This window comes from Nomascus leucogenys, chromosome 10, assembly GCF_006542625.1.
Source record: "Nomascus leucogenys isolate Asia chromosome 10, Asia_NLE_v1, whole genome shotgun sequence".
Taxonomy (NCBI): Eukaryota; Metazoa; Chordata; class Mammalia; order Primates; family Hylobatidae; genus Nomascus; species Nomascus leucogenys.
The window spans coordinates 84,942,307-84,969,498 of record NC_044390.1 but is presented as its reverse complement, the minus strand read 5'-3'; the positions used below and the strand labels follow the sequence as shown (position 1 = coordinate 84,969,498).

The 27,192-nt window shown below is 44.5% G+C and overlaps 1 protein-coding gene across 4 annotated transcripts in view; it reads left to right on the top strand.

The window, feature by feature from the left end:
• Positions 1–27,192, top strand: part of KSR2 (kinase suppressor of ras 2) — a 505,691-nt gene that overhangs the window by 182,191 nt on the left and 296,308 nt on the right. For 3 of the 4 annotated variants that reach the window (XM_030821474.1, XM_030821473.1, XM_030821475.1), the window contains one exon: positions 25,315–25,828. In XM_030821474.1, the coding sequence (XP_030677334.1) occupies positions 25,315–25,828 (514 nt within the window). Of the gene's footprint in view, positions 1–25,087; positions 25,829–27,192 lie in introns of those variants that run through there. The other variant, XM_030821476.1, reaches the window with a different exon arrangement.

Here is a 27,192-nt window from a genome sequence, read left to right as displayed (position 1 = left end):
TCCCAAAGCCTTTGCCATGCTTCTTAGGGTTTATTCCAAGTGTGGGCAGCATTTCACACAGATTAGGGCTCTCCTTCTCCAGTTCTTTTCTTTTGGAGATAACTTGCACATTCTCTGGCTTTCAGGGGCCTCTTTCTCCAGTTCTTTTGGCCAAAAAGATAGGATTCTGTTAGAGTTTTAGCCTCTTGCCTTGTTGCACAGATCTGAATGACAGGTCCTCTCATTGGGGTAAAGTGGTGAGAGAAAAGAGAGAGAAAAAAACCCATGGGTGCAATGGACTTAAAGATGATACAAACAGCAGACACTGGGGACCACTAGATGAGAGAGAGCGGGGAGGGAGCAAGTGCTGAACAACTCCCTATTTGGTACTGTGCTAATTACCTGACTGTATTAGCCTGTTCTCGTGCTGCTAATAAAGACATACATGAGACTGGGTAGTTTATAAAGGAAAGAGGTTTAATGGACTCACTGTTCCACGTGGCTGGGGAGGCCTCACAATCATGGCAGAAGATGAAGGAAGAGCAAAGGGATGTCTTACATGGTGGCAGGCAAGAGAGCTTGTGCAGGGGAACTCCCATTTATAAAACCGTCAGATCTTGTGAGACTTACTCACTATCATGAGACACAGTATGGGGGAAACTGCCCCCATGATTCAATCATCTCCACCTGGCCCCGCCCTTGACATGTGGGGATTATGACAATTCAAGGTGAGATTTGGGTGCGGACACAGCCAAACCATATCACTGAGTGATGGGGATTATTCATGCCCCAAACCTGAGCGTCACACAATATACCCCTGTAACAAACCTGCACATGTACCCATGAATCCAGAACAAAAGTTGAAATTATTAAAAATTTAAAAAAAAAATCTCATGTACTCTTCCTTACCTTATTCACTTAACATTGGCCTCTATTCTGAGCTTCTCAGTCCAAAGGAATGGGATGTCTTTTGGGGTCTTTGGTGCCTGTGCTGTTTCTGTGTCATATGAGTGCAGTTTTGTGTCTGGGCTGAGTTTGGGGCATGACTGGGAGAGAAAAAAGACACACACACATAAAAACCCCAAGGATTCTGCCCATACTCTCCTACTCACAGATCTTCCTTTCCTGGTCCTCTGGCCAGAAATATGGGATACTCTGAAGTGTTTACTCCTCATTTCCAAAGCACAGTTCCTAAATCCTGCCAACCTTTTGGCCAAAACTGACAGATGAAGGAAACTCACCACTGCCATATTGGCCATGCTTCAGATGTGGACTCCCCTGCCCTACCCACCTGCTGTCATTGACTTGTAGGAATCCTCAGGTTGTTGCCTTTTGCATTTTTTTCCCAGAATTTTTGGGAAAGATAGGCTTTGGTGGGCTTGCTCTATCATGGCCAGAACCAAACCTGGGATGGGTATTTTTTAAGTATAAAATCACTAGACCCTCAAAACAATCCTATGAGGTAGGTGACACTATCCCTATTTTACAGATGAGGAAACAGAGGCTCTGAGAAGTGAATCAGGATCTAAGCCCTCATCCGAATGCTGTTGTCATGCTACTTGGCACCTTGCTCAATGCGTTGACATGATGCGGAGGCTGTTTCCTTGCGTGCCTTATCTTCCCTACCCCACCATGGGACCCTTGGGGTCAGGGACTACATCCAACTTGTCCTTCATCCATGAATCAAGAAAATATTAATAATTACCTTGTAGTGCCATTGTAAGGGTTGAATTAGGTAATATATGTATAGTATTTAGAATAGTGTTGGGCACACAGTACACTTTCCAAAAAAGGTTGACCATGATCATTGTCATTGTTATTTTTTCCTTGGATATTGAATGCTGACAGCACAGCAATCGGCATAGGGTAGGGCTCAGTAAATATTTATTAAGTTCAGTCCTTGGTGAAACCATTTTTATCCTTAAACACCACTGATCTTACTTTGTTGTTTCTTTTAGAAACCCATGAGCATTTTTTGCCATTATTATGTGTAGTCCCCCATTCTACCCACAGGACGTTGCCCTATCTCCCAGCATCAGACTGCCCTACAGGGTTGGTAACTAGGGGTGGAATGATGTTAAGCGTGAACATCTCTGTTGCTAATATCTAAACATGCTTAGTTCCACTTTACCCAATGATTTTTTATCAGTTTCAACGGTTTCATTATTGTTTAGACCTGCAGGAGGGGTCTAGATGTCCTGATCCAATTCTTACCCTACAGCATTTCCTGTTTTCTTCTTTTTCTTGCTCAAGTTGGACTTTTCTCACTTCTCCCTTATCGAGAAATAAGAGGAGCCCTGGGTTCAAATTTTGGCTTTTTCACTTAGGAGGTTTGTAGCTTAGAACAGGTAAAACACAGACTCCTAGAATCTCATATATACTTTGTGAAGAATAGAGTCTACCCCACAGTGTTGCTGTGAGAATTACAATGAGGTGGTACCCACAAAATGTCTAGCATAGCTCGTGGCACATAGTAGATACTTTAAAAATGTTTGTTTCTGGTTGGGCACAGTGGCTCACACTTGTAATCCCAACACTTTGGGCGGCTAAGGTGGATGGATCGCTTGAGTCCAGGAGTTCGAGACCAGCCTGAGCAACATGGCAAAACCCTGTGTCTACAAAAAATAAAAAAGATTAGCTAAGTGTAGTGGTGCACGCCTGTAGTCCTAGCTACTTGGGAGACCAAGGTGGGAGGATTGGTTGAGCCTACAAGGTTGAGGCTGCAGTGAGCTGCGATTGTGCCACTGCACTCCAGCCTGGGCAATAGAGTGAGACCCCGTCTCAAAAAAACCTGTTAGTTTCCTCATTAACATTTGACAATAAGATATTCAGCTGCAGTATGAGAGGAGTTACTCTAGGTACAGGAGGGGAGTTCTGGTCCAGATACGATTGGCCAAAAGCTGACCAAGGCTTCTAGCATCTCAAAAGTACCTGCTCCATAGTACGCACTCAACAAAGACATGTAGAAAGAATAATCAGCAGAACAATTCAAATTTGATGCCCTATCTCCCAGCATCAGACTGCCCTACAGGGTTGGTAACTAGGGGTGGAATGATGTTAAGCGTGAACATCTCTGTTGCTAATATCTAAACATGCTTAGTTCCACTTTACCTGATGATTTTTTTTATCAGTTTCAATGGTTTAATTATTGTTTAGACCTGCAGGGATATTTTTAGTTTTGCATTTGTTCTTTATCTCTGGGTTTGGCAGCATCTCCTTTTAGAGATATCCTTTGGAAGCATTGTCAACCTGACATTTGGGCTCCAGAGGCAGGCTGGGTGCCAGGGAGGGTCAGCTGCTAGGGGGACCCACTTGTGTTGGCTTCCTTCAGGTCAAGCCAGTAAAATATTTATTGGTGTAAATTTTGTGCCAGGGGCTCAGATGGTTTGAGGATACAGAAGATACCAAGACATGGTCCCGAGCATCAGGACCAGTTGAAGACACAGACAAGTTTACAACTCAAATGCAGTGGGTTTGGTTCGTGAGGGGTGATCATTGGTGCCATGACATTGCACATGGCACTGTCCTCTGGATAAATCCTCAGCTCTCCACTTTGACTTGTCCATGTCTTCTCTGCCTCACTTTCCCCCTTCCCTCTCCCCATCATCTGCACTCTACCTCCTCTGTCCCTCTGAGCCTCCTCCAGTGCATCACATCTTTGGACAGACTGGTTCTGGCTGGGACATTTGTCCCTCTTTCTTTGCTTAATTAACTGCCACTCAACCTCCAGACTTGTATTAGTCTGTTCTCACCCTGCTAATAAAGACATACCTGAGACTGGGTAATTTATAAAGGAATGAGGTTTAATTGACTCACAGTTCCACATGACTGGGGAGGCCTCACGATCATGGGGGAAGACGAAGGAAGAGCAAAGGGACTTTTTACATGGCAGCGGGCAGGAGAGACCTTGTGTAGGAGAACTCCCATTTATAAAACCATCAGATCTTGTGAGACTTATTCTCTGCCATGAGAACAGCATGGGAAAGACTTGCCCTCATGATTCAATTACCTATCACTGGGTCTCTCCCACGATATGTGGGAATTATGGAAGCTACAATTCAGTGAGATTTGGGTGGAGTCACAGCCAAAGCATATCAAGACCCCAGTGCAAATGTTCTTCCTTAAGGAAGCCTCTCCCTAACCATCAGCTCTGGGTTACATTGCAACAACCTCTATGACGTTGCGAGATGTGATTCCTTGTTTGGCGCCCATCTCTTCTTCCAGATCTGTGCTGGATATTGTATGTCCAAGAGAAAGATCATGGGAACCATGTATGTAATTTTAAATTTCCTAGTGGTTACATTTAAAAACATTAAAAAATCAGCCAACATTAATTTTTTGTTGTAGCAAAACACACCAAAGTTTACCATTTTAACAATTTTTAAGTGTACAGTTTAGTGGCATTAAACATGTTCACAAGGTTGTGTAATCATCACCACCATCCATCTTCAGAGCTTTTTCATCATCCCAAACAGAAACTCTATAGCCATTAAGTAATCTCAGCCCCTGGTAACCCCTATTCTTCCTTCTGTCTTTATAAATTTGCATCATCTAGATACCTTATGTAAGTGGAAATATACACTATTTGTCCTTTTGTGTCTGGCATATTTCATTTAGCATATGGTTTTCAAGGTTAATCCATGTTGTAACATGTATCAGAACTTCATTCCTTTTTAAGGTTGAATAATAATCTGCTATATGGATATATCACATTTTGTTTATTTATTCATCCATCAATGGACACTGAGCTGTTTCCAGCTTTTGGCTATCCTGAATAATGCTACTCTGAACATTGGTGTATAAATATCTGTTTAAGTCCCTGCTTTCAATTCTTTTGGGTATCGACCTAGGAGTAGAATTGCCAATTGGTCATTGTGTGTTTAACTTTTTGAGGAATTACATTAATTTTTACAATATATTTTATTTAACCCAATATTTCCAAAATATGATCATTTCAACATGTAATCCATGTAAAAATTATTAATGAGCTATATTACTTTTTTCATGCTATGTTCTCATAACCTGCTGGGTAGGGTGTGAATTCTGTGTGAATGGAGAAACTGTGCATCTTCAGATCAAAGTACCTGGTGTATAAGTAGGTGTCTGATCAAAAGATGCATGCACACATTCTGCCTGGGGAAGGGAACAGAATTACTACTAATGATAGCAACAATAGTGTATTTGTCTGTTTTCATACCACTGTAAAAAATACTCGAGACTGGGTAATTTACAAACGAAAGAGTTTAATTGATTTATAGTTCTGCATGGCTGGGGAGGCCTCAGGAAACTTACAATCATGGCAGAAGGCAAAGGAGAAGCAAGTACCTTCACAAGGCAGCAGGAAAGAGCGAGGACAGGAGAAACTGCTAAACACTTTTAAAGCATCAGATCTCAAGAGAACTCACTCACTGTCATGAGAACTGCACAGGGGAAACCGACTCCATGATCCAATCACCTCCCACCAGGTCCCTCCCTTGACACTTGGGGATTACAATTCGAGATGAGATTTGGGTGGGGACATAGAGCCACACCATATCAAATAGTAACAAAGATAGCAGGGGCCAGGCGCGGTGGCTCACGCTTGTAATACCAGCACTTTGGGAGGCCAAGGCGGGCGGATCACGGGGTCAGGAGATCGAGACCACGGTGAAACCCCGTCTCTACTAAAAATACAAAAAAATTAGCCGGGCGTGGTGGCGGGCGCCTGTAGTCTCAGCTACTTGGAGAGGCTGAGGCAGGAGAATGGCATGAACCCGGGAGGCGGAGCTTGCAGTGAGCCGAGATTGCACCACTGCACTCCAGCCTGGGAGACAGAGCGAGACTCGTCACAAAAAAAAAAAAAAAAAAAAAAAAGATAGCAGGCCCACTGCTTGCTTGGTGTTTCATGTTCACCCTAAGAAGAGGGTACTTTTATTATTCCCTTTTTAGATGCATGAACTGAAGTTCAGAGAGGTTAAGAAATTTACCCCAAGTCACATAGCTAGTAAGTAGTGGAGCTGGGATTCAAACCCAGCTCACTGGCCCTGCTGAGTTCTACATCCTGTGGCAAGAAGTTATGTTGGCAGGTATTAAATCTAGATGTCTTGGAAAAGCCACCTGGTGCCCATGCAGTTGTCTGCCTTAGTTAAGAGGAGTTAAAAAGGTTCATAGACATTTACACAGCACCTTTCTCTTAGAAGTATCCACATTTCTCTCTGCCCCTAGGTCAAGACTATGTGGATAACCTGAGCAAATTGACCTCCTGGCACACCTGGCTCTGAAGGCTTCACAAGCACTGTCTTTGCAGAGGGAAATTGGGAGAGAAACCAGGGCAGGTGCTGGCCCCGCTGAATCTGCACAGGGAGGGGAAAGCCAAAGGGATTTGGAAAACCTGCGCCTCAAGTCAGTTGTTGGGAGATAAAAATAGGGCACTTTGCAGCACATAAGGTCATCGAATGCTACTTTTAGCTTTCTTGAATTTGCCAACACAAGAGGTTATAAAACTAATATAATGCCTGTCACTCAAGGGAGACAGAGCAATAGAGCAACAAAGGGTTCTGGAATTAGGAGCGTCTCAGAGGTCATCCCTCTCTAATGTGGCTTTCCTGGTGTGGACTCTCTTGTGCAAGCATGCGTGCGAGCCAGCCTGAGCTGGATGGGCCTTCTCAGCTTCTCACCTCCTTCTCCCTCCCTCAGAGGCCCATGGGACAGCCCATTCTTCCCAGAGGGTGGAGGCACAGCTGTTTCTCAGAGGATGCAGAGCCAGAGGAGGCAGGATCAAGATAAGGATGACCTTCAACCCTTTCTTCTGGTCACCAGGCCTTCATTTCTCAAGACTATTCATCTAGGGTAGCCCTATGCATGAATAGAATTTTGACTATAGCGAGTTGTGTCCCACTTAATTTCTTGCCTGAATTCAAGGTGCATGATACAAATACTGTTATCCATCATGGCAGCTTTAATTTATGACTGTTCAAGAATTGTTTCAGCCAGGTGCAGTAGCTCAGTCCTGTAATCCCAGCACTATGAGAGGCCGAGGCGGGCAGATCACCTGAGGTCAGGAGTTTGAGACCAGCCTGGCCAATGTGGTGAAACCCCATCTCTACTAAAAATACAAAAATTAGCTGGGCATGGTGGTTCACACCTGTAATCCCAGCTACTTGGGAGGCTAAGGCATGAGCCAGGAGGTGGAGGTTGCAGTCAGCTGAGATGGCGCTTGGACAACAGAGAGAGACTTCATCTCAAAAAAAGTAAAAAAGAATTGTTTCATTCCACAAATATGTATTAAAGCAACATACAATTTGTGCATTGAGACAAAAAATTATATTTATTTTAATTTTTTTTTGAGACAGAGTCTCACTCTGACATCCAGGCTGAAGTACAGTAGCACAATCGTGGCTCACTGCAGCCTCCATCTCCCAGGCTCAAGCAGTCCTCCCACCTCAGCCACCCAAGTAGCTGGGACTACAGGTGCATGCCACCACACCCAGCTAATGTTTCATATTTTTAGTAGAGATGGGGTTTTTGCTGTGTTGCCCAGGCTGGTCTCAAACTCCTGGGCTCAAGTGATCCACCAGCCTCAACCTCCAGAATGCTGGGATTACAGCATTTTGAGCCACTGCACCCGGCCAAAAATTAATGTTTATTTATTGCAAGGCAGTGGGTGATACAGTGGTGAGAAGGTGAGTCTAGGGCTCTGCCTTCTTAGAGCTTATATTCCAGTGGGAAAGATGGGTGATAAACAGATAACAACAGTCGATCCTCATTATTTGTGGATTCTGTATTTGTGAATTTGCCTACAGGCTAAAATGTATTTGTAACCCTTAAATCAACACTTGCATTTGCAGAGTGGTAAAAAACTTTCAGTCGCCTGATGTGCACAACCCTTGAGGTTGAACAGGGCAGCATTCTGCCCTCTCCTTTCAGCTCTCATGATGTAAGCAGTGTCCTTTCTGTGGTCTTAAACTGAATGCTATGTTTTTCACATTTTGTTTGTACTTTGTGTGGGTGATCTTGCTGTTTACAATGGCCCCGAAGCATAGTGCTGAAGTGCTCTCTAGTGTTCCTAAGAGTAAGAAGGCTGTGTGTGCTGTGCCTTATGGAGAAAATACCTGTGTTAGATATTCTTGGTTTAGGTTTGAGTGACAGTGCTGTGGGCTGTGGGTTCAATGTTAATGAATCAACTATATATATACATATATATAGTGTATATATATATATATATAGTGTGTGTGTGTATATATATATATATATATATATATATATATATAAAATAGTGTCTTGAAACAGGAACACACCTAAAACAGGGTTATGTGTGGATGAGTGGATGATAATATGACCAGAGGCTCGCAGGAACCTAACCACATATCTCTCCTAGTCACAATGGTTCAGCATTTGCCAATTCAGTATTTGCAGTGACTTTATGGAAGAGAACACAATTGCCACAAATAACAAGAACTGATTGTATAACAAAACAGTTCCACTGAGTGGTAAGGGCCACGAGGAAATGAAACAGGAGGAGGAATGAGAGAGTAGCTGGCAAATGAAACAGGAGGAGGAATGAGAGAGTAGCTCAGAGCTGCATGTGCCCAAGCCACCGTGGAACCCGGGAATCCTGATGTCCAGGGTATTGTGCCTTTGACCCTGCCCTAACATCCATATTAGGTTGTTTAGGGCTGTAGTGAGATGATAGCGACCATCAAGGTTTATATCCATAACTTCCAGGGGCCTGTGGTCTCCAATGTCAGATCCAGTTACCCCCAGCAATGTAGATATACTTGAAAAGGGTTATTGAGGATGGTGTCTTGACTGTTTCTTTTATCCTTGGTCCCCCAAGTTTGGCCCCATGTGAGTCTGGGCCGCAGTTTATAGTTTTATGACTTGTAGTAAATACTCCAACTCTAAGATAGGGTTTATTTTATTGCAATATTGCAATGCTAGGCAGTGTTTTATTGCAGTATTCCTGATGTAGATTTTAACTGTGATTTTAACCAGGAAGGGCTTCATGTTTTAGTTTAAAATGTCCAATGAATGATGATAATCATTCTCTTCATTCCAGAGACTGGAAGCAGCTGAGTCCCAGGTTTAATTGCACTTGACAATTAAAATGCTAAATATTGTAAAACAATTCTACACAGTGGAGGGGAAGGAATATGGGGTTGGGGCTGGATGGATGGATGGACCTGGAACTTTCAAGATGGGTGGATCTTTTTAAAAAATTTAATTCAATTAATTTATTTTTATTTCCATAGTTTTTTTTGGGGAACAGGTGGTACTTGTTTACATAAGTTCTTTAGTGGTGATTTGTGGATTTTGTGCGCTCATCACCCGAGCAGTATACACTGAACCCAATTTGTAGTCTTTTATCCCTCCCTCACTTCCCACTTTTCCCCGCTGGGTCCCCAAAGTCCATTGTATTATTTTTATGCCTTTGCGTCCTCATAGCTTAGCTCCCACTTATGAGTGAGAACATACGATGTTCAGTTTTCTATTCCCGAGTTACTTCACCTAGAATAATAGTCTCCAGTCCCATCCAGGTCGCTGTGAATGCCATTCATTCATTCCTTTTTATGGCTGAGTAACATTCTAGACGGGTGGTTCTTGGGAAAGTTTCTACTCCTCTCTCTGGCTTAGTTTCTCCATCGGAAACATGGGGCTGATGATTCCTATCCCCTGGGTACTCGTCTCCTATTCACATGTGCAGTATGTTTATAGCAGCCAAGAGAACTCGCTCTGTGGTCAGACTGCCAGGTTTTGAATTTCACTTTGAATCTTGGCCTTGGGCAAGTGACTCCACTTTTCCAGAGCTGTAATTTCCTCTCAATCTCACAAGATTGTTATGAGAATTAAATGAAATAAGGTGTGAGAATGAGAGGAGATGCTGCAAATGCCCAGCCCACAGTAAAGTGCTCAATAAATGTTAGCTATGGCCATTACTAAGAATGTTTTATTAAACACCCACTAGGATGGCTATGATGACGATGACGATAAACAAAAATAACAAGTGTTGGTGAGGATGTGGGGAAGTCAGAACCTTTATATGTTGCTGTGTGGGAATGTAAAATGATGCAGGCACTGTGGAAAACAGCAGGTGGTTTCTCAGAAGGTTAACCACAGAGTCACCATCTGACCCAGCAATTCCACCCCTAGATATATGACCCAAAGAACTGAAAACAGATGTTCAAACAAATATTTGTACACAAATGTTCATAGCAGCACTATGCACACTTGCCAAAAGGTAGAAACAACTTAAATGTCCATCAGCTGAGGAATGGTTAAACAAAATGTAGTGTATGCACATTATTCAGCCATAACAAGAAACGAAAGGCCAATACATGCTACACTTGGATGAACCTTGACAACATTATGCAAAAGGAAAGAAGCCAGACACGAAAGACCACATAGTGTAGAATTCCATTCATATAAAATAGCTGGAATAGGTAAATCCACAGAGACAGAAAATGGCTTAGGGCTTGCCAGGGGCTGGGGGAAGAAGGGAATTGGGAAGGACTGCGAATGGGGATGGGGTTTTCTTTTGGGTGTCATGAAAGTGTTTTGGAACTAGATAGAGGTGGCGGTTACACAGCATTGTGAATGTACTAAGTGGTGCCGAATTCTATACTTTGAAATGGTTAATGTGAATTTCACCTCAATAAATTTTTTTTTAAAAAGAGCTTTGTTAAAACAGAAAAGCTATCCTAAAGTTAGTGACCGAAGGTCAATCTTCCCAGTCTCTTGGTGGGTAATAAAATCACTAATCTCATAGAGCAGGACCTGGGAGGCATTACGGGGTCAGAGCCTGTGCTCCCTGCCCTGTCCCATCTCCCAGGTGACCTGCCCAGACTAGGGTCAGTGCATTTGTTTGGTTCTACTTGGGGACGTCCTGGGGCGGGGCTAGTGCCCAACGGGACCCAGCGTTCTGCTGAATGCCAAGCTCATTAATGAGGTCTTAGATTAAGATTCTTGCTAATGTTGAATTACTTCGGCAACTGTATGTTTTTCATTTGTCCTTATTCACTTCTTTTTGCAAGGATGACAAACTCGAAACTCAAAAAATTTTCCTGGATTTTCGGTTTCAGGCTTTCTGGGATTGTGGCTAAAATGAATGTCCTATTTGAGTTTCGGGAGGTCAGAAGGAGCTGCCCCAGGTGCTGACCCACCAGCCTGTGTATAATGGTTCAGCTTTCCAATGGCTTTCTGGACGGGTCTCTCATTTCCTGAGGGGTTAGGGGGCTCCAGAGGACCCTTCGATGGTACAGATCTGGATCAGAAACCCTGATCTACCACTTACTAGCTGTGTAACCTAGGGCAACTCAGTCTTTCAAATAATTATCTGTTCCTAGCACTGTAAAGTGGAGACAATAGCGGAATTTTCTTCATGGGGTCTTGTGAGGATACTATGAGGTGATGCACGTGAATACTTAGAATAGTATCTGGCACATGGTAAGTGCGCAGCAAACAGTAATTGTTATTTGTACTACTAGTACTTACTGTACTTTGCTTTTCCCATGATTCCAGTCAAATATTTTCAACCAGTGTCTAAAAGTTTTGTCTCTTGCCAGAAAGTTATGAGGATTTAAACCAAAAAACAGTTTTTTCTTCTACCAATGACTTCAGTCTAATATTTTCAGCCAGCATCTAAAAGTTCTGCTTCTTGCTAGAAAGTTTTGAGGATTAAACTAACAAGTGCATTGAAGTATTCGCAAAAGTTATAAGCAGTGTTGATCTTGGAATGGTAGACTCTGTCACTTCTGCCTCTGAAGAGCTAAAGAATCTACTGTGTAGATTCCAATGCTGGCTCCAAAATTCAGACAAATTTAAGCCACACGATTGCCTGTTTATAAAATTTTAATGGGAAGGGACAAAGAAGTTAGACACTTGCTTAGACTTTCTAAAATCACTTTTTCCCTTGAGAATGGCTTTTATTTCTCTTAGTCCCTTATCAGAGAATGTCAAGCGAAAAACCCTACACTTTGAAATGTCTTTAATCAATCTTCAGACCTTTCAATTCTTAAAAACCTATTCCCTTCTCCCTACCCATTTCAAGACTTGAAATAAAATGATTTTCCAGAAACGGATGACAAGATAGCGAGGGTGACAATTAATAACCCCCAGAGCCCCCTGCTACCACACCTTTCCTATTTAAAATGATAAATTACCTATTTCCCTCAGACTTTATTAAAAAGAGGATCAAAAGAGAGAGGGAAGAGTTGATATAATACAGCTCATCAGTGAAACGCTGCTGAAGCTTCGGCAGAGAGAAGTTGAATCCCTGTCAATTTAGAAGCCGGTAATTTGGATAATGAAATGAGACTTTTTGCATTTTTAGCCCCAAACTTCTAGTTTTGAAGTGTAGGGGTGGAGAGGAAGATAATTTCATGGGAAAGATAATTTGGCAGAGGGTAAGACTTTTCTTCCTCTCTGCTTCTCTCTCAGACTTTGAACAAACTTTAAGGAAAGAAAGTAAACTTGAGGGCGAGTTGATGTTCCCGTGGCCCCGGTGGAATGGTGTGTATGTGTGAGTGTTTGTGCGTCTTTGGTGGAATGGTGTGTATGTGTGAGTGTGTGTTTGCGCGTCTTTGGTGGAATGGTGTGTATGTGTGAGTGCGTGTTTGTGCGTCTTTGGTGGAATGGTGTGTATGTGTGTGTGTGCGTCTTTGGGGGAATGGTGTGTATGTGTGCGTGTTTGTGCGTCTTTGGGGGAATGGTGTGTATGTGTGTGTGTTTGTGCGTCTTTGGGGGAATGGTGTGTATGTGTGTGTGTGTTTGTGCGTCTTTGGGGGAATGGTGTGTATGTGTGAGTGTGTGTTTGTGCGTCTTTGGGGGAATGGTGTGTATGTGTGTGTGTTTGTGCGCCTTTGGTGGAATGGTGTGTATGTGTGAGTGTGTTTGTGTGTGTCTTTGGTGGAATGGTGTGTATGTGTGAGTGTGTGTTTGTGTGTCTTTGGGGGAATGGTGTGTGTACGTGTGAGTGTGTGTTTGTGCATCTTTGGTGGGAATGGTGTGTATGTGTGAGTGTGTGTGTTTGTACGTCTTTGGGGAAATGGTGTGTGTGTGTGTGCGTCTTTGGGGAATGGTGTGTATGTGTGAGTGTGTGTGCGTCTTTGGGGGAATGGTGTGTATGTGTGTGTGTTTGTGCGTCTTTGGTGGAATAGTGTGTATGTGTGAGTGTGTTTGTGTGTCTTTGTGGAATGGTGTGTATGTGTGAGTGTGTGTTTGTGCATCTTTGGGGGAATGGTGTGTATGTGTGAGTGTGTGTGTGTCTTTGGGGGAATGGTGTGTATGTGTGAGTGTGTGCTTGTGTGTCTTTGGTGGAATAGTGTGTATGTGTGAGTGTGTGTCTGTCTTTGGTGGAATAGTGTGTATGTGTGAGTGTGTGTTTGTGTGTCTTTGGGGGAATGGTGTGTATGTGTGAATGTGTGTTTGTGCGTCTTTGGGGGAATGGTGTGTATGTGTGAATGTGTGTTTGTGCGTCTTTGGGGGAATGGTGTGTATGTGTGAGTGTGTGTGCATCTTTGGTGGAATGGTGTGTATGTGTGAGTGTGTGTTTGTGTGTCTTTGGGGGAACTGTAGACTATGGGGAGGGGTGGGTCCCAGCTCAGCTGCAGGATGCCATGTGATTAAGGGGAAAGTGAGGGTGTAGGTTACTACCAACTATAAGACTTTAGCCATGACCTGTCACTTATCCATTACTTGTTGATAACATTACAGTTTCTTCATCGGTAGGATGGGGATAAGAGCAGAGCTTTACCCCTGAATTATTCCGAAGATTAAATGAAACGATGCCATTAGAGCATTTAGCCCCATCACAAGCACAGTAAGCACACAGCCAATGTTGTGAACCCTGAAAATCTGAGACAGATCTCAGTTAATTTAGAAAGTTTATTTTACCAAGGCTGAAGATGCACGCCCATGACACAGCCTCAGGAGGTCCTGATGACATGTGCCCAAGGTGGTCAGAGCACAGTTTGCTTTTATACATTTTAGGGAGACATGAAACGTCAATCAATATATGTAAGATGTGCATTGGTTCCATTCAGAAAGGCGGGTCAACTCAAGCAGGGAGGGGGCTTCCAGGTCACAGGTAGGTGAGAGACAAACGATTGCATTCTTTTGAGTTTCTGATTAGCCTTTCCAAGGGAGGCAATCAGATATGCATTTATCTCAGTGAGCAGAGAGATGACTTTGAGGAGAATGGGAGGCAGGTTTGTCCTAAGCAATTCCCAGCTTGACTTTTCCCTTTAGCTTAGTGACTTTGGGGCTTCCAAGATTTATTTTCCTTTCACAATGTTGTATAAATGTTCATGTATAAAGGGGGTAAAAGCATCTATTTCACAGGATGCCACGGAGGATTGAATACATGCAGAAAGTGCTTTATAACATTACTTGTTGATAACTGTCTTTTTTTTTTTTTTTTTTTTTTTGAGATGGAGTCTTGCTCTGTCGCCCAGGCTGGAGTGCAGTGGTGCGATCTTGGCTCACTGCAAGCTCCGCCTCCCAGGTTCACGCCATTCTCCTGCCTCAGCCTCCTGAGTAGCTGGGACTATAGGCGCCTGCCACCATGCCCGGCTATTTATTTATTTATTTATTTATTTGTATTTTTGGTAGAGACGGGGTTTCACCGTGTTAGCCAGGATGGTCTCGATCTCCTGACCTCATGATCTGCCCACCTCGGCCTCCCAAATGCTGGGATTACAGGCGTGAGTCACCGCGCCCAACCGATAGCTGTCAATAACATCTACTTTACAGGGCAGGTGAGATCAGCACCAGTTCGGCTGCACTCCACATGCAGGCTTTTATGTGGCAATCCCCCAGTCAGTGTCCAGCAAATGCATGAGTTATCTAGGGCTTTTGTAAAAAAAAGCCACCGCAAACTAGATGGCTTAAATCAGCAGAAGCATACTTTCCCACAGTTCTAGGGGCTTGCAAGTCTGAAATTGGGTGTTGGCAGGGCCACACTGCCTCCAAAGGCTCTGGGGGAGAATCGGTTCCTTGCCTGTCGTCCCGCGGCTGCAGCGGGTGGCTGGCCATCCTTGGTGCTCCTTGGTTTGTAGCTGCATCACTCCAGCCCCTGCCTCTGTCTTCACATGACATTCTCCTCTGTGTCTTCTCCTCGTCTTATAAGGACACAAACCATTGGACTTAGGATGCATCCTGATCCAGTATTAACTCATCTTAACTTGATTGTATCTGCAAAGATCCTATATGCAAATAAGGTACTGGAGGCTGCAGTTCAACCCAAAATAAAGGCTCAGTGGCCTCTGATACCCTGAGCTTTCTTTCTGTCAGAGTTAGCACCTGCCAAGACCAGGAATAAGGACTGGATGATTCTTTTTTTTTTTTTTTTTTGAGATGGAGTTTCACTCTTGTCACCCAGGCTGGAGTGCAATGACACAATCTTAGCTCACTGCAACCTCACCTTCCCAGGTTAAAGCGATTCTCCTGCCTCAGCCTCCTGAGTAGCTGGGATTACAGGCATGTGCCACCACATCTGGCTAATTTTTTTATTTTTAGTAGAGATGGGGTTTTACCATGTTGGCCAGGCTGGTCTTGAACTCCTGACCTCAGGTGATCCACCCGCCTCAGCCTCCCAAAGTGCTAGGATTACAGGTGTGAGCCACTGCGCCTGGCAGGACTGGATGATTCTTGAGTGCGAGCTCTGTGTCAGGCTCAAAATGAAAAGCACTGTATGCATTTATTTAATCCTCAGTGGCGTTCTGTGAAACAGATGGTTTTACACTCTTTGTACATGTACATTTATACAACATTGACTGTGTGCTAGGGAATGAAGCTAAATGCTCTGTTTGCATGGTTTTATTTAATCTTCAGAGCAATCCCGGGGGAAAGCTCTGTTGTTATCCCCATTCTACAGATGAAGAAACGGAGTCACAGTGAGGAATTTTAGGGACAAATTCATGTCTAAGTGTTGGCGTTGACTTAGGAGAATTAACTCTTGTTCTTTCAGTTCAGAAAGCAAGTCTTCCATATGCAGAGGTATCTTCCTTTCTGGGGGAGTTAGTCAGTGAGTGACAGGCTCATGATCCCCCCTCTTCCAGACCTGCATTACCAGCATGAAATTCAGGGTCATGGGATGTTTACTCTGGAGATTCAGAGATCAGATGGGAGAGGAACAGTAGGTGAATGTGATGAAATCATCATGTCTTTGTAGAAAAAAAAAAACCCCACTAAGACGAGATTTTAGGATTTCATGATCAATCTTTTCAGGCTAGAAAAATAACTTCTTCCTGGGGAGTGATCCCGGGGTTCCTGGGAGAAGGAGAAGTTGAGGTTCAGCTGCATCCCAGAATCTGCTCTTGGGTTACCTGCAGGAAACTCAGACTCAGCCTGTCTGACCCTGAGCTTGCCACCTCCTCTGTGCCCAATTTCCTTCTCCTGCATTTCTTATCACTGTGATCAATACCACCGGCCACTGTGTGACCCAGGCTAGCAACTGGGACATCAGTCTGGACTTAGTGTCCTGGTTATGGGTCAGGTGAAGACCCAAACCCCACATGTCCTTCTTGGACAAGGCTCTGGGACCTCGAGCAAGCCACTTGACCTCTCTGTGCCTCAGTTTCCTCATCTGTAAGATAGAGTAAATTCCACCCACTGTGTTGGATGGTTCCATGGGTCTATAACTTTTTATGTGTAAATTCCATAAATGTTGGCTATTTTTCCTTTTTTCTCTTCTAATATACAGTCACTCCACCTCTCTCTATCTCCACTGCCACAACTATCCCAGGTCCATGTCATCTCCCATCCAGATGCTTCCAGGAGCCTCAGGCTGGGCTCCTGCTGCTGCCTGGGCCCTGTCCAATCCTTTCTCCACACCATGGTCAGAGACATGTTTCCATGATGCTCAGCTTCCCTACACACAGGAGCCCTGTTGAGCCGCAAGGACGGATGCCCACACAGCCTGTGCACCAGGGTTTCTGGGACAGCTTTAATCACACATGGACAGGAGTGGCAGGTATATAGTCCCCACTCACCATTGTCCTTTGCACCCTGGGCCAGCACACTGGGCTCCAGGAGGACTCCATGCATCCCATCCATTGGGCTGTGTGGCTTTTAAGCCATATGATCAAAGAAACACCAGCCCCTCCCTGGTATGATCAGGAGCTGGCATTCAGCAGCAACGTTGTGGGCAGATGCTTGGCCTCCAGCTCCAATCCACTTGTCTGCATTTGCCCATTGGGAGAGCCAGCCCTTCCTTGGCATGAGCAGGAGTTTGGGGCCCAAGCCTCAAGGATATAGTAATATCTGCCCCTACAGAAAGTTAGCTTCCATCCCATTATCATTTATGATTAGGGGAGTTTCAGCTCCTCTCCTGGCATGACCACGGGACTAGGGTCTCAGCCTTGAAGCAGCTGTGTGATGTGGTGGACCAGAGCTTCCACCACACCCATTACCAAGTTTGACTGCCACAAGCCCTCAGCTGCAGCAGATCTCCAGGAGCTCTGGAGGAGACCACCTCCCTCTCTGGGAGGCCAGTGGCAAGGGGATCAGTCACACTGGCCCTTAGTTCTCAGCGTTCCCTTCCGCCTAGAAGAGCAAATCCGTGGGAAGTCCTCCCGTCACTTCTTCTCCAGCCTGGTTCAAATATTTTTTTTTTTTTTGAGACCGGAGTCTCGCTCTGTCGCCTAGGCTGGAGTGCAGTGGCGCGATCTCGGCTCACTGCAAGCTCCGCCTCCTGGGTTCACGCCATTCTCCTGCCTCAGCCTCCCGAGTAGCTGGGACTACACGCGTGGGTCACCACACCTGGCTAATTTTAGTATTTTTAGTAGAGACGGGGATTCGCCATGTTGAACTTCCGGCCTGAAGTGATCCGCCCACCTTGGCTTGCCGAAGTGCTGGGGTTACATTGTGAAGCACTGCGCCCAGCCTCTTTAACTAGCCTTCACAATCATCTTCCCCAGAGGTTCATTTCCTTTTTGTGCACCTGTTTGTCTCTCTCTCTCTTTTTTTTTTTTTTTTGAGACAGGAGTCTCGCTGTGTCGCCCAGGCTGGAGTGCAGTGGCATGATCTCGGCTCACTGCAACCTCCGCCTCCCGGGTTCACGTCATTCTCCTGCCTCAGCCTCCAGCTCAGCCTCCCGAGTAGCTGGGACTACAGGCGCTCGCCACCATGCCCGGCTAATTTATTTTTTTTTTGTATTTTTAGTAGAAACGGGGTTTCACCATGTTAGCCAGGATGATCTCGATCTGCTGACCTCGTGATCCACCTGTCTCGGCCTTCCAAAGTGCTGGGATTACAGGCGTGAGCCACCGCGCCCGGCCGAATTTTTTCCTCTTTCAAAATAACTCCAGCTTGGCTGGGCGCGGTGGCTCATGCCTATAATTCCAGCACTTTGGGAGGTTGAGGCTGGTGGATCACTTGAGGCCACTGTAGTCCCAGCTACTCAGGAGGCTGAGGCAGGAGAATCGCTTGAACCCCAGGAGGTGGAGGTTGCAGGGAGCTGAGATCGTGTCACTGCACTCCAACTTGGGCGACAGAGCAAGACTCTGTCTCCCCACCTCCTCACCCCGGAAAAATAACTCTAGCCATACTGAACGACTGGCAGTTCTCCAAACTCCCACGTCCCTCGTCTCCTGGCCCTTGACCCTGCTGTTCTCTCTGTCACCATCCTTCTGCTATCACCCATCTTGCTGCCACCTTTCCTAGGAACTCTTGTTCACCTTCAAGTTCTGGGCTTAGGTGCCAGCTCCTCCAGACTGCCTTCTCCTACCCACCCCCACCTCCTGGCCAGTGGGGTTCCTCTCTTCTGTGCCCCGTATGCTCCTGTACTTTTTCTAACTTAAGATTCTGTGTTTGGTATTGTGAGTACTTATTGTTTCACTTTATGTAGGGGAAATTCACATAACATAAAATTAATCATTTCCAAGTAAACCAAGATGTGACATTTAGGTCATTCACAAGATTGTGCAACCACCACCTCTAGTTCCAAACCTATTTCATCACCCCCTCAAAAACCCATGCCTATTAATAGTCACTCCCCATTCCCCACCAGCCCCAGCTCCTGGCAACCACGAATCTGCTCTCTTTCCCTATAGATTTGCCTCTTTGGGATTTTTCATATAAATGGAATAATATGATATATGACCCTTTGTGTCTGACTTCTTTTACTTAGCATAGTGTTTTTCAAGGTTGATCCACATGAATCAGTACTTCTTTCCTTTTTATGGGTGAATAATATTCCATTATATGGACATACCACATTTTGTTTATCCATTCCTTAGTTGATGGACACTTGGGTTGTTTCCACTTTTTGGCGATTGTGAATAGTGCTGCTGTGAGCATTTGTCTACAAGTATTTGAGTCCTTGCTTTCAATTATTTGGGGTCTGTACCCAGGATGGAACTGCAGTGAGAGTTTTTTGATTATTCATCATTTTCACTAGACTGGGAGCATCTTGAGGACAGGGGCTGGCATAGTGAATGCTGGGGGACAAAGGGGATGAGTCACAAGGCACCCAGAATAGATGTTTTCACCCATCTTCAGTCATCTGCCATTTGTTGGCATTGACATGATGGCTCAGGCTCTGTCTGATGGTTTGATTGCTTTATCTTATTAATTCAGTCCTCACTTCACTCTGATATCTGCTCAAATGTCCACTGTCACCTCCTCATCCTTTTGCGATTAAAATAGCCCCCAACACTTTTTTTTTGTTTCTGTGCCCTGCTTTCTTTCCCTCTAGAAGACTTACTATCACTACATATATGATAAATTTGTTCATCTACTTGTTTCATCTGTTTCCCTACTAAGAATGTAAGCTCTGCAAAAACAGGTTTTTTTGAGTGTGTGTGTGTTTTATTTATTGTTCTATTCTGGTGTCCACAACAGTGCCTGGTACATAAAGGGTGTTCAAATATTTGTGAAATAAATACATTTAATTCTCACTGCACCCTCCAACAAAGCCATAATTATTCCCATTTTATGAGCCCCCAAACTGAAGCTCAGGGAGGTTAAGTAATTTGCCCAAGGTCACAGAGCTGGTCAGTGGTTTAACCAGAATTCTATTGGGTTCGTCTGGTTCCCAATCCCATATTCTTTCCGTTTCATTCAGGATGGACAACAGCTTGTAATGATAATGCCAAAAGCACTACTTTGTGGCTTCATGGTCCAGTATTTGATTAAGACAGCTTAGAAAATAGATTGACTTTCTTAAACAGGCTTTACTTAGGCTAACTTGACAATGAGCTTGTATTCCCTCAGCAAATACATCAATCCGGAGCTTACTGTGCAATGGAGAAACTTGTCTTAACTTGATTCTCTGTTCTGTTCCTGGCTCTTAGAGCTATTTAGCTTCAGCTAAATGTCACTTCCTCACTGTACAAAGGGTGAGAATAGTAAAGCTGTCAGAACCACTACACACTCTTTAAATAGCAGATATTGATGTATTACCACAGTGTTGAGAATTACAATGCCAGTAGCTAGCATTTATGGTGTGCCTATTGTGTGCTGGGAGCTGTGCTGAGCACATTGCTTGTATTTGTGCATTTGGTCCTCATAGTAGTCCCTGAGTTTTATTAGGTTTGATTATTGTCCCATTGCACAGGTGACAAAGCTAAGACTCAGAGAGGTTAGATTAGTGCCCAAGGTCACATAGCCGTAAGTGTTGGGGAGTCAGATTTGGAGTCCAAGTCATCAGACTCCAGCGTTGACTCGCTTACTCACTGGGCTAATGGGTATGTGTCAATATTTGAGAGTAGATAGTGTAATGATGGTGACTTTGGTAGAGTGTTCTTCTGGCAATCCTGGGAGGAGGCTCATTTTGAGAAATGAGCCTTTGTTTCAGTATCTTTTCCCGTTTGAATGATCTATGATGGCAAATGGAGGCCCCAGTTCTCTTTCACAGACAGCCTCATGCCCTGCTTGTTGAGGTGGCCGAAGTTTTGGGTTTGAATCTGGCTGCCAGTTACCATCTCTCTTGTGACCTTATGCACATCTTCATCTCTTTGCATCAGTTTCCTTACCTACAAAATGGAAATCAAAATGACCCTTTGCACACAGAGTTACAAAAATTAAGTTAGATGTAAAACAGTCCCAATATAACAAGTGAAGAAAACAGACAATGAACCATTAAATATGGTCTTATGGATTTTTTTTTCCAAAAAAAAAAAAAATTCCACCCCAAACCATCTGGAAGGCTCTACCATCAGATATTGATAGGGATGATGGCTAGGCTGTAGAACAGCATTGCCTTTTTTTCTTATCTCAATTTTCTAATTTTTCTGTACTGAATATATAATAACAAAATGAGTTGTTTTAATTAAAAATGAGACAGTGAGTCAGTGTTCATGAAAGCACTTTGGAAACCATCAAATGTGATATAAATTAGCTCTTGTTATGGTCGTTATAGTAATTATTATTGTTATTGCTAGTCAGCTAGGAATTTCTTTCCGCCCCAAATCTCCTTCCTCGGCCCATCATGGAAGTGCCCACGTGGTTACCTTCCTCTGGGTTCTGGTAGGTCTTCCTTCATTGACACCTGGCTGACTTCTCTCCATCTTTGCTGCCACCACCCAAACCAGAGCCAGCATCATCTCTTGCAACTCCCTGAGATACCCCTTAATTGGGCTCTAGTTTTCCCTGCAGCAGCCTGAGTGATATTTGAGAAATGAACATTCAATCCATGCCTCCCCTGCCTCAAAACTCCCAATGGCTTCCTGTTGGACTTGGTATAAAAGCCAATCTGCACCTTAGCCCACAGACCTGGCAGTCTGTTCTCAACTGTCCCTTCAGCCTCTCCTTGAGCGTCACCCCATTGTCATCACACGGTTGTGAACACCACCTTCACGCAGGCACCCAGGAAAGAGACCTAGGAAAGTGACTGCCCTAACTTAGATGGTTTTGAAGCCTGTACATTTGGTATTGTTGGATCTTTATGCATTTAGAGCTCTTAGCATGGAGGATGCAGAAAGGCTTTACATAGTTGCATGAGAATCTGTATCTTTAGACCAAATTTGTAATTGCACTGTCAATATGGCAAATGAATGAAAAATATTAATACACCATTAGATTTTTTTTTTTTTGAGTCAGAGTTTCACTCTTGTTGCCCAGGCTGGAGTGCAATGGTGCGATCTCAGCTCACTGCAACCTCTGCCTCCTGGGTTCAAGCGATTCTGACTGCCTCAGCCTCCCAAGTAGCTGGGATTACAGGCGCATGCCACCACGCCTAGCTAAATTTTTGGATTTTTAGTAGAGATGGAGTTTCATCATGTTGGTCAGGCTGGTCTCAAACTCCTGACCTCAGGTGATCCACCTGCCTCGGCATCCCAAAGTGCTGAGATTACAGGTGTGAGCCACCACACCCGGCCTACCATTGGATTTTTAAGTTTCTCTGTCTCTCTTTCTCTCTTTTTAATTGAGTTTATACCAAAGATGAAAACCTCAATTCAAATTCATAACAGTGGGGATTTAAAAAAGTGTCTTGTCTTTCTAACAAGCTATTGGAAGACTTAAAAAAAAAAACAACAAAAGCCCTTCCTACTTCTAGGCCTTAGCCCTTGTTGTTTCCCAGCCTGGTGTGCTCTGTCCTTAGTGCTCAGTGTGACCATCCCCTTCCTGTCCTTCACATGCCAGCAGGAATGTCACTTCCTTAGGAGGCCTTCCCTGATCACCCTACTAAAGTAGACCCCCCGTATTCTTGTATTTTATTTTTAATTTCTTAACAGAAATTTTTGATTGAGATAATTGTAGATTCACATGCAGGTGTAAGAAATAATACAGACATTCCTTGTACATTTTTCTTTCCAATGGTACATTTTGTAAAACTATAGTACTACTGTACTGTACAATACAGTATCACAGAATATTGATATGGTTACAATCCACCATCTTGTTCAGATTTCCCCAGCTTTATTTTCACTCGTGTGTGTGTGTGTGTGTGTGCCTGTGCCTGTGTGTGTATTTAGTTCTATGTATTTTTCTTTTTAAGGCAGGGTCTCACTCTGTCATCCAGGCTGGAGTGCAATGGCATGAACATGGCTAACTGCAGCCTCAACCTCCTGAGGCTCAAGCAATCCTCACACTTCGGCCTCCCAAGTAGCTGAGACTACAGAGTGCACCACCATGCCTGGCTAATTTTTTTACTTTCTGTACAGACAAGGTTTTACTATGTCACCCAGGCTGGTCTTGAACTCCTGGGCTCAAGTGATCCTCCTGCTCCAGCCTCCCAAAGTGCTGGGATTACAGGAAAGAGCCACCACCATGGGCCTAGTTCTTTTTTTTTTTTTATTTTTATACTTTAAGTTCTAGGGTACATGTGCACAATGTGCAGGTTTGACACATAGGTATACATGTACCATGTTGGTTTGCTGCACCCATCAACTCATCATTTACATTAGGTATTTGTCCTAATGCTATCCCTCCCCCAGCCCTCCACTCCCACAACAGGCCCCCATGTGTGATATCCCCCGCCCTGTGTCCAAATGATCTCATTGTTCAATTCCCACCTATGAGTGAGAACATGTGGTGTTTGGTTTTCTGTCCTTGTGATAGTTTGCTGAGAATAATGGTTTCCAGCTTCATCCATGTCCCTGCAAAGGACATGAACTCATCCTTTTTTATGGCTGCATAGTATTCCATGGTGTCTATGTGCACAATGGGCTTAATTCTATGTAATCTGGTCACCTGTGTAGGTTTGTGTATCTACCACAGTTAAGATGCTGGAGAGTTCTAGCACTCCAGGGTTCCCTTGTATTGCTGCGCTATCCCCCTATCCACTTTTCTCCTACCCCTTTTTCTGCCATCCCTAACCCCTGGCAACCATCAATCTATCCTCTGTTTCAAAAATGTTGTCATTTCAAAAATACTGTATAAATGGAGTCATATAGTATGTAACCTTTGGTGATTGGCATTTTTTACTCAGCCTAATTCTCTGGAGATTTGCCCAGGTTTTTGTGTGACTTGGCACTTGATGCCTTCTCCTGGCTGAGCTGTGTAGCACATGGTTTGTATGTAGCACTGTCTGGTTAACCATTCTGTTGCCCATATTCTGTTGTTTTTTTTGTTTGTTTGTTTGAGAGTGAGCCTGTAGCCCAGGCTGGAGTGTAGTGATGCAATCTTGGTTCACTGTAATCTCTGCCTCCTGGGTTGAAGCAATTCTCATGTCTCAGCTTCCCCAGTAGCTGGGATTACAGGTGCATGCCACTATGCCTGGCTAATTTTTTGCATTTTTAGTGAAGATGGAGTTTCACCATGTTGGCCAGGCTGGTCTCGAACTCCTGACCTCAAGTGATCTGCCCACCTCGGCCTCCCAATTGCTGGAACTACAGGTGTGAGCCTCCGTGCCCAGCCGCCCGTATTCTTTTTATCATGTCATTCTGTTTATTTCCCTCCCAGCACCAATAACCATGTGAAATCCTTCAGTGAGCATGTTTTCTTGTCTATCATGACTGCTTTGGCAGAACGTAAGTCCAGGGGACCAGGGTCTCGTCTGTGTTGCTTCTGTGTCTTTTCCAAGCAAAGGGCATAGTTAGCACTCACAGGATGTTGACTGGACAAATGCATGAATGAGAACATGGCGACATAGATCTGGAAAGAGTATGCGATGGCCGAGGAAGTGGTCAGGGAGGGATTAAGGATGAACTTGACTTCCTTGGAATTTGTGTATCTCACGTGAGGGTTAGGTATTAAAATTTCCATGTAAGGGAAAAGTTATCCTTTAAAGTACTTTAAATCACTTTGAAGCTGCCGGAACTGGGAACTTGGGAAGCTCAAAAGGTGAGAATTAACTTCTTTCCTTTTCTGAGCATTTGGGCTGTGGGGTCTTCCCAGCTATGGGGCAGTGGAAGACAAGGCTGTTGAATGGGGAATAGGGTAACAGGGTCAACAAAGGGATTTTATTTTCTTTTTGGAGGGGCCAAGTAGAGGTGGTTGGCTTTATGTAAATGTACTTATGATGTAATGTGGGTATGATGTAACATGCATTTGATAGAATGTCTATAAGAGGTAATGGGCATATGAAATAGCATGCATATGATGTAATGTGCATATAATGTGACATGCATATGATATAATGTGCATATGATATGTCCATATAACATGCATACAACATAACAGATATATAGTGTAACATGCATATGATGTAATGTGCATATGATATAACATACTTACAATGTAACAGGTATATAGTGTAACGTGCATATGATGTAATGGGCACATGATGTAATGTGCATAAGATATAATTTGCATATGAGATAACATGCATACGATGTGACAGGTATATAGTGTAACATGCATATGATGTAATGGGCACGTAGTGTAATGTGTGTATGATGTAATGGTGTGTATGGGGTAACTCACCTGGCTTTCTCATGGCTTACCCATTGTCTCTGCTCTTCTGTCCCAACTCAGGAGGCAACCTTTCCAAACAAGACTGGACCATCCAGTGGCCCACCACAGAGACGGGGAAGGAGAACAATCCCGTGTGCCCCCCGGAGCCCACCCCGTGGATCCGCACCCATCTCTCCCAGAGCCCCAGGGTCCCGTCCAAGTGCGTCCAGCACTATTGTCACACTAGCCCCACTCCCGGGGCCCCTGTGTACACCCACGTGGACAGGCTTACCGTGGACCCCTACCCGGGCTTGTGCCCGCCCCCGCCACTGGAGTCGGGCCACCGTTCCCTGCCCCCATCGCCCCGGCAGCGGCACGCGGTCCGCACTCCGCCGCGCACCCCCAACATCGTCACCACCGTGACCCCGCCGGGCACGCCGCCCATGAGGAAGAAGAACAAGCTGAAGCCCCCGGGGACCCCACCGCCCTCCTCCCGAAAACTGATACACTTGATCCCGGGATTCACCGCGCTGCATCGGAGCAAATCCCACGAGTTCCAGCTGGGGCACCGCGTGGATGAGGCCCACACGCCCAAGTGAGTGCGCTCGGTGGGTGCCCTGGGGCGGTCGAGCCCCGACCTGCGAGGGGCTGCCCCGTGGTCCCAGGAGCTGCCCAGGTCAGGGAAGCCGGGAACAGACTTGCGTTCCAGACTCTGGTTGAATGAAAAATGGCTTTTCACAGAGGGTTCTGAGCAAATGAATATAACAGAATTTCCCAGAACTGGCCGTTTAAAAAATGCGATTAATATCCTATGGCCTAGGGGCTAAATCTGATACCCGGCTTGATTTTGTAAATAAAAGGTGTTGGAACACGCCCATGATCATTCCTTTATGTGTTGCCTATGGCTGCTTTTGTGTGACAATGCAGAGTGAGAACGGCCCACAAAGCTGAAAATATTTACCATCTGGCTTTTTACTGAAAACGTTTGCCAACCCCTGCAGAGTCTAGTCTATTGCCGCTCCTAGAAGTAGGATACGAGGCATATATTAACCTTCAACTTTCTAGTAGTCACATTAAGAAGAATGAAAAGGAACAAGTGATATTAATGCTCATAATACATCATTCAACCCAATATATCAAAATTATAATATTTTAACAAAGAATCAATGTAAAATATCATTACTGAGATATTTTGCATTTTTTAAAATACAAAGTCTTTGAAATTGAATGTGTATTTTATATCCACGGCTCATCTCAGTTGAAGGTGGTAGGAAGCAGGACACATTGGGGAAATTGACAGAGGACCCCTTTGGGGGAGAGAGCAGGTGTGTGATGTTGGGTGAGACTCGAGGATTAGGCAGGTTGCTGTGCTATTCACAGTAGCCAAAAAGTAGAAACAACCTGTGTCCATCAGTAGACAAATGAGTAAACACAATGTGGTCTATCCATACAATGCAATATTATTCAGGCTTAAAAAGGAAGAAACTTCTTTTTTTTGAGACGGAGTCTGGCTCTGTTGCCCAGGCTGGAGCAGTGGTGGGATGTCAGCTCACTGTAACCTCTGCCTCCCAGGTTCAAGTGATTCTTCTGCCTCAGCCTCCCAAGTAGCTGGGACTACAGGCCTGCGCCACCACGCCTGGCTAATTTTTTGTATTTTTAGTAGAGACAGGGTTTCACCATGTTGGCCAGACTGGTCTCGAATTTCTGACCTCAAATGATCTGCCCGCCTTGGCCTCCCAAAGTGCTGGGATTACAGGCATGAGCCACCATGCCCGACCTGGGAGGAACTTCTGATATATGCTATAACATGGGTGAACCTTGAAGACAGCATGCTAAGAGTAAAATATGCCAGACACATAACGACAAATACTGTATAATTCCACCAATATGAGATACCTAGAGTAGACAATTTATAGAGGCAGAAAGTAGAACAGTGGATGCCAGGGCTGAGGGGAGGGA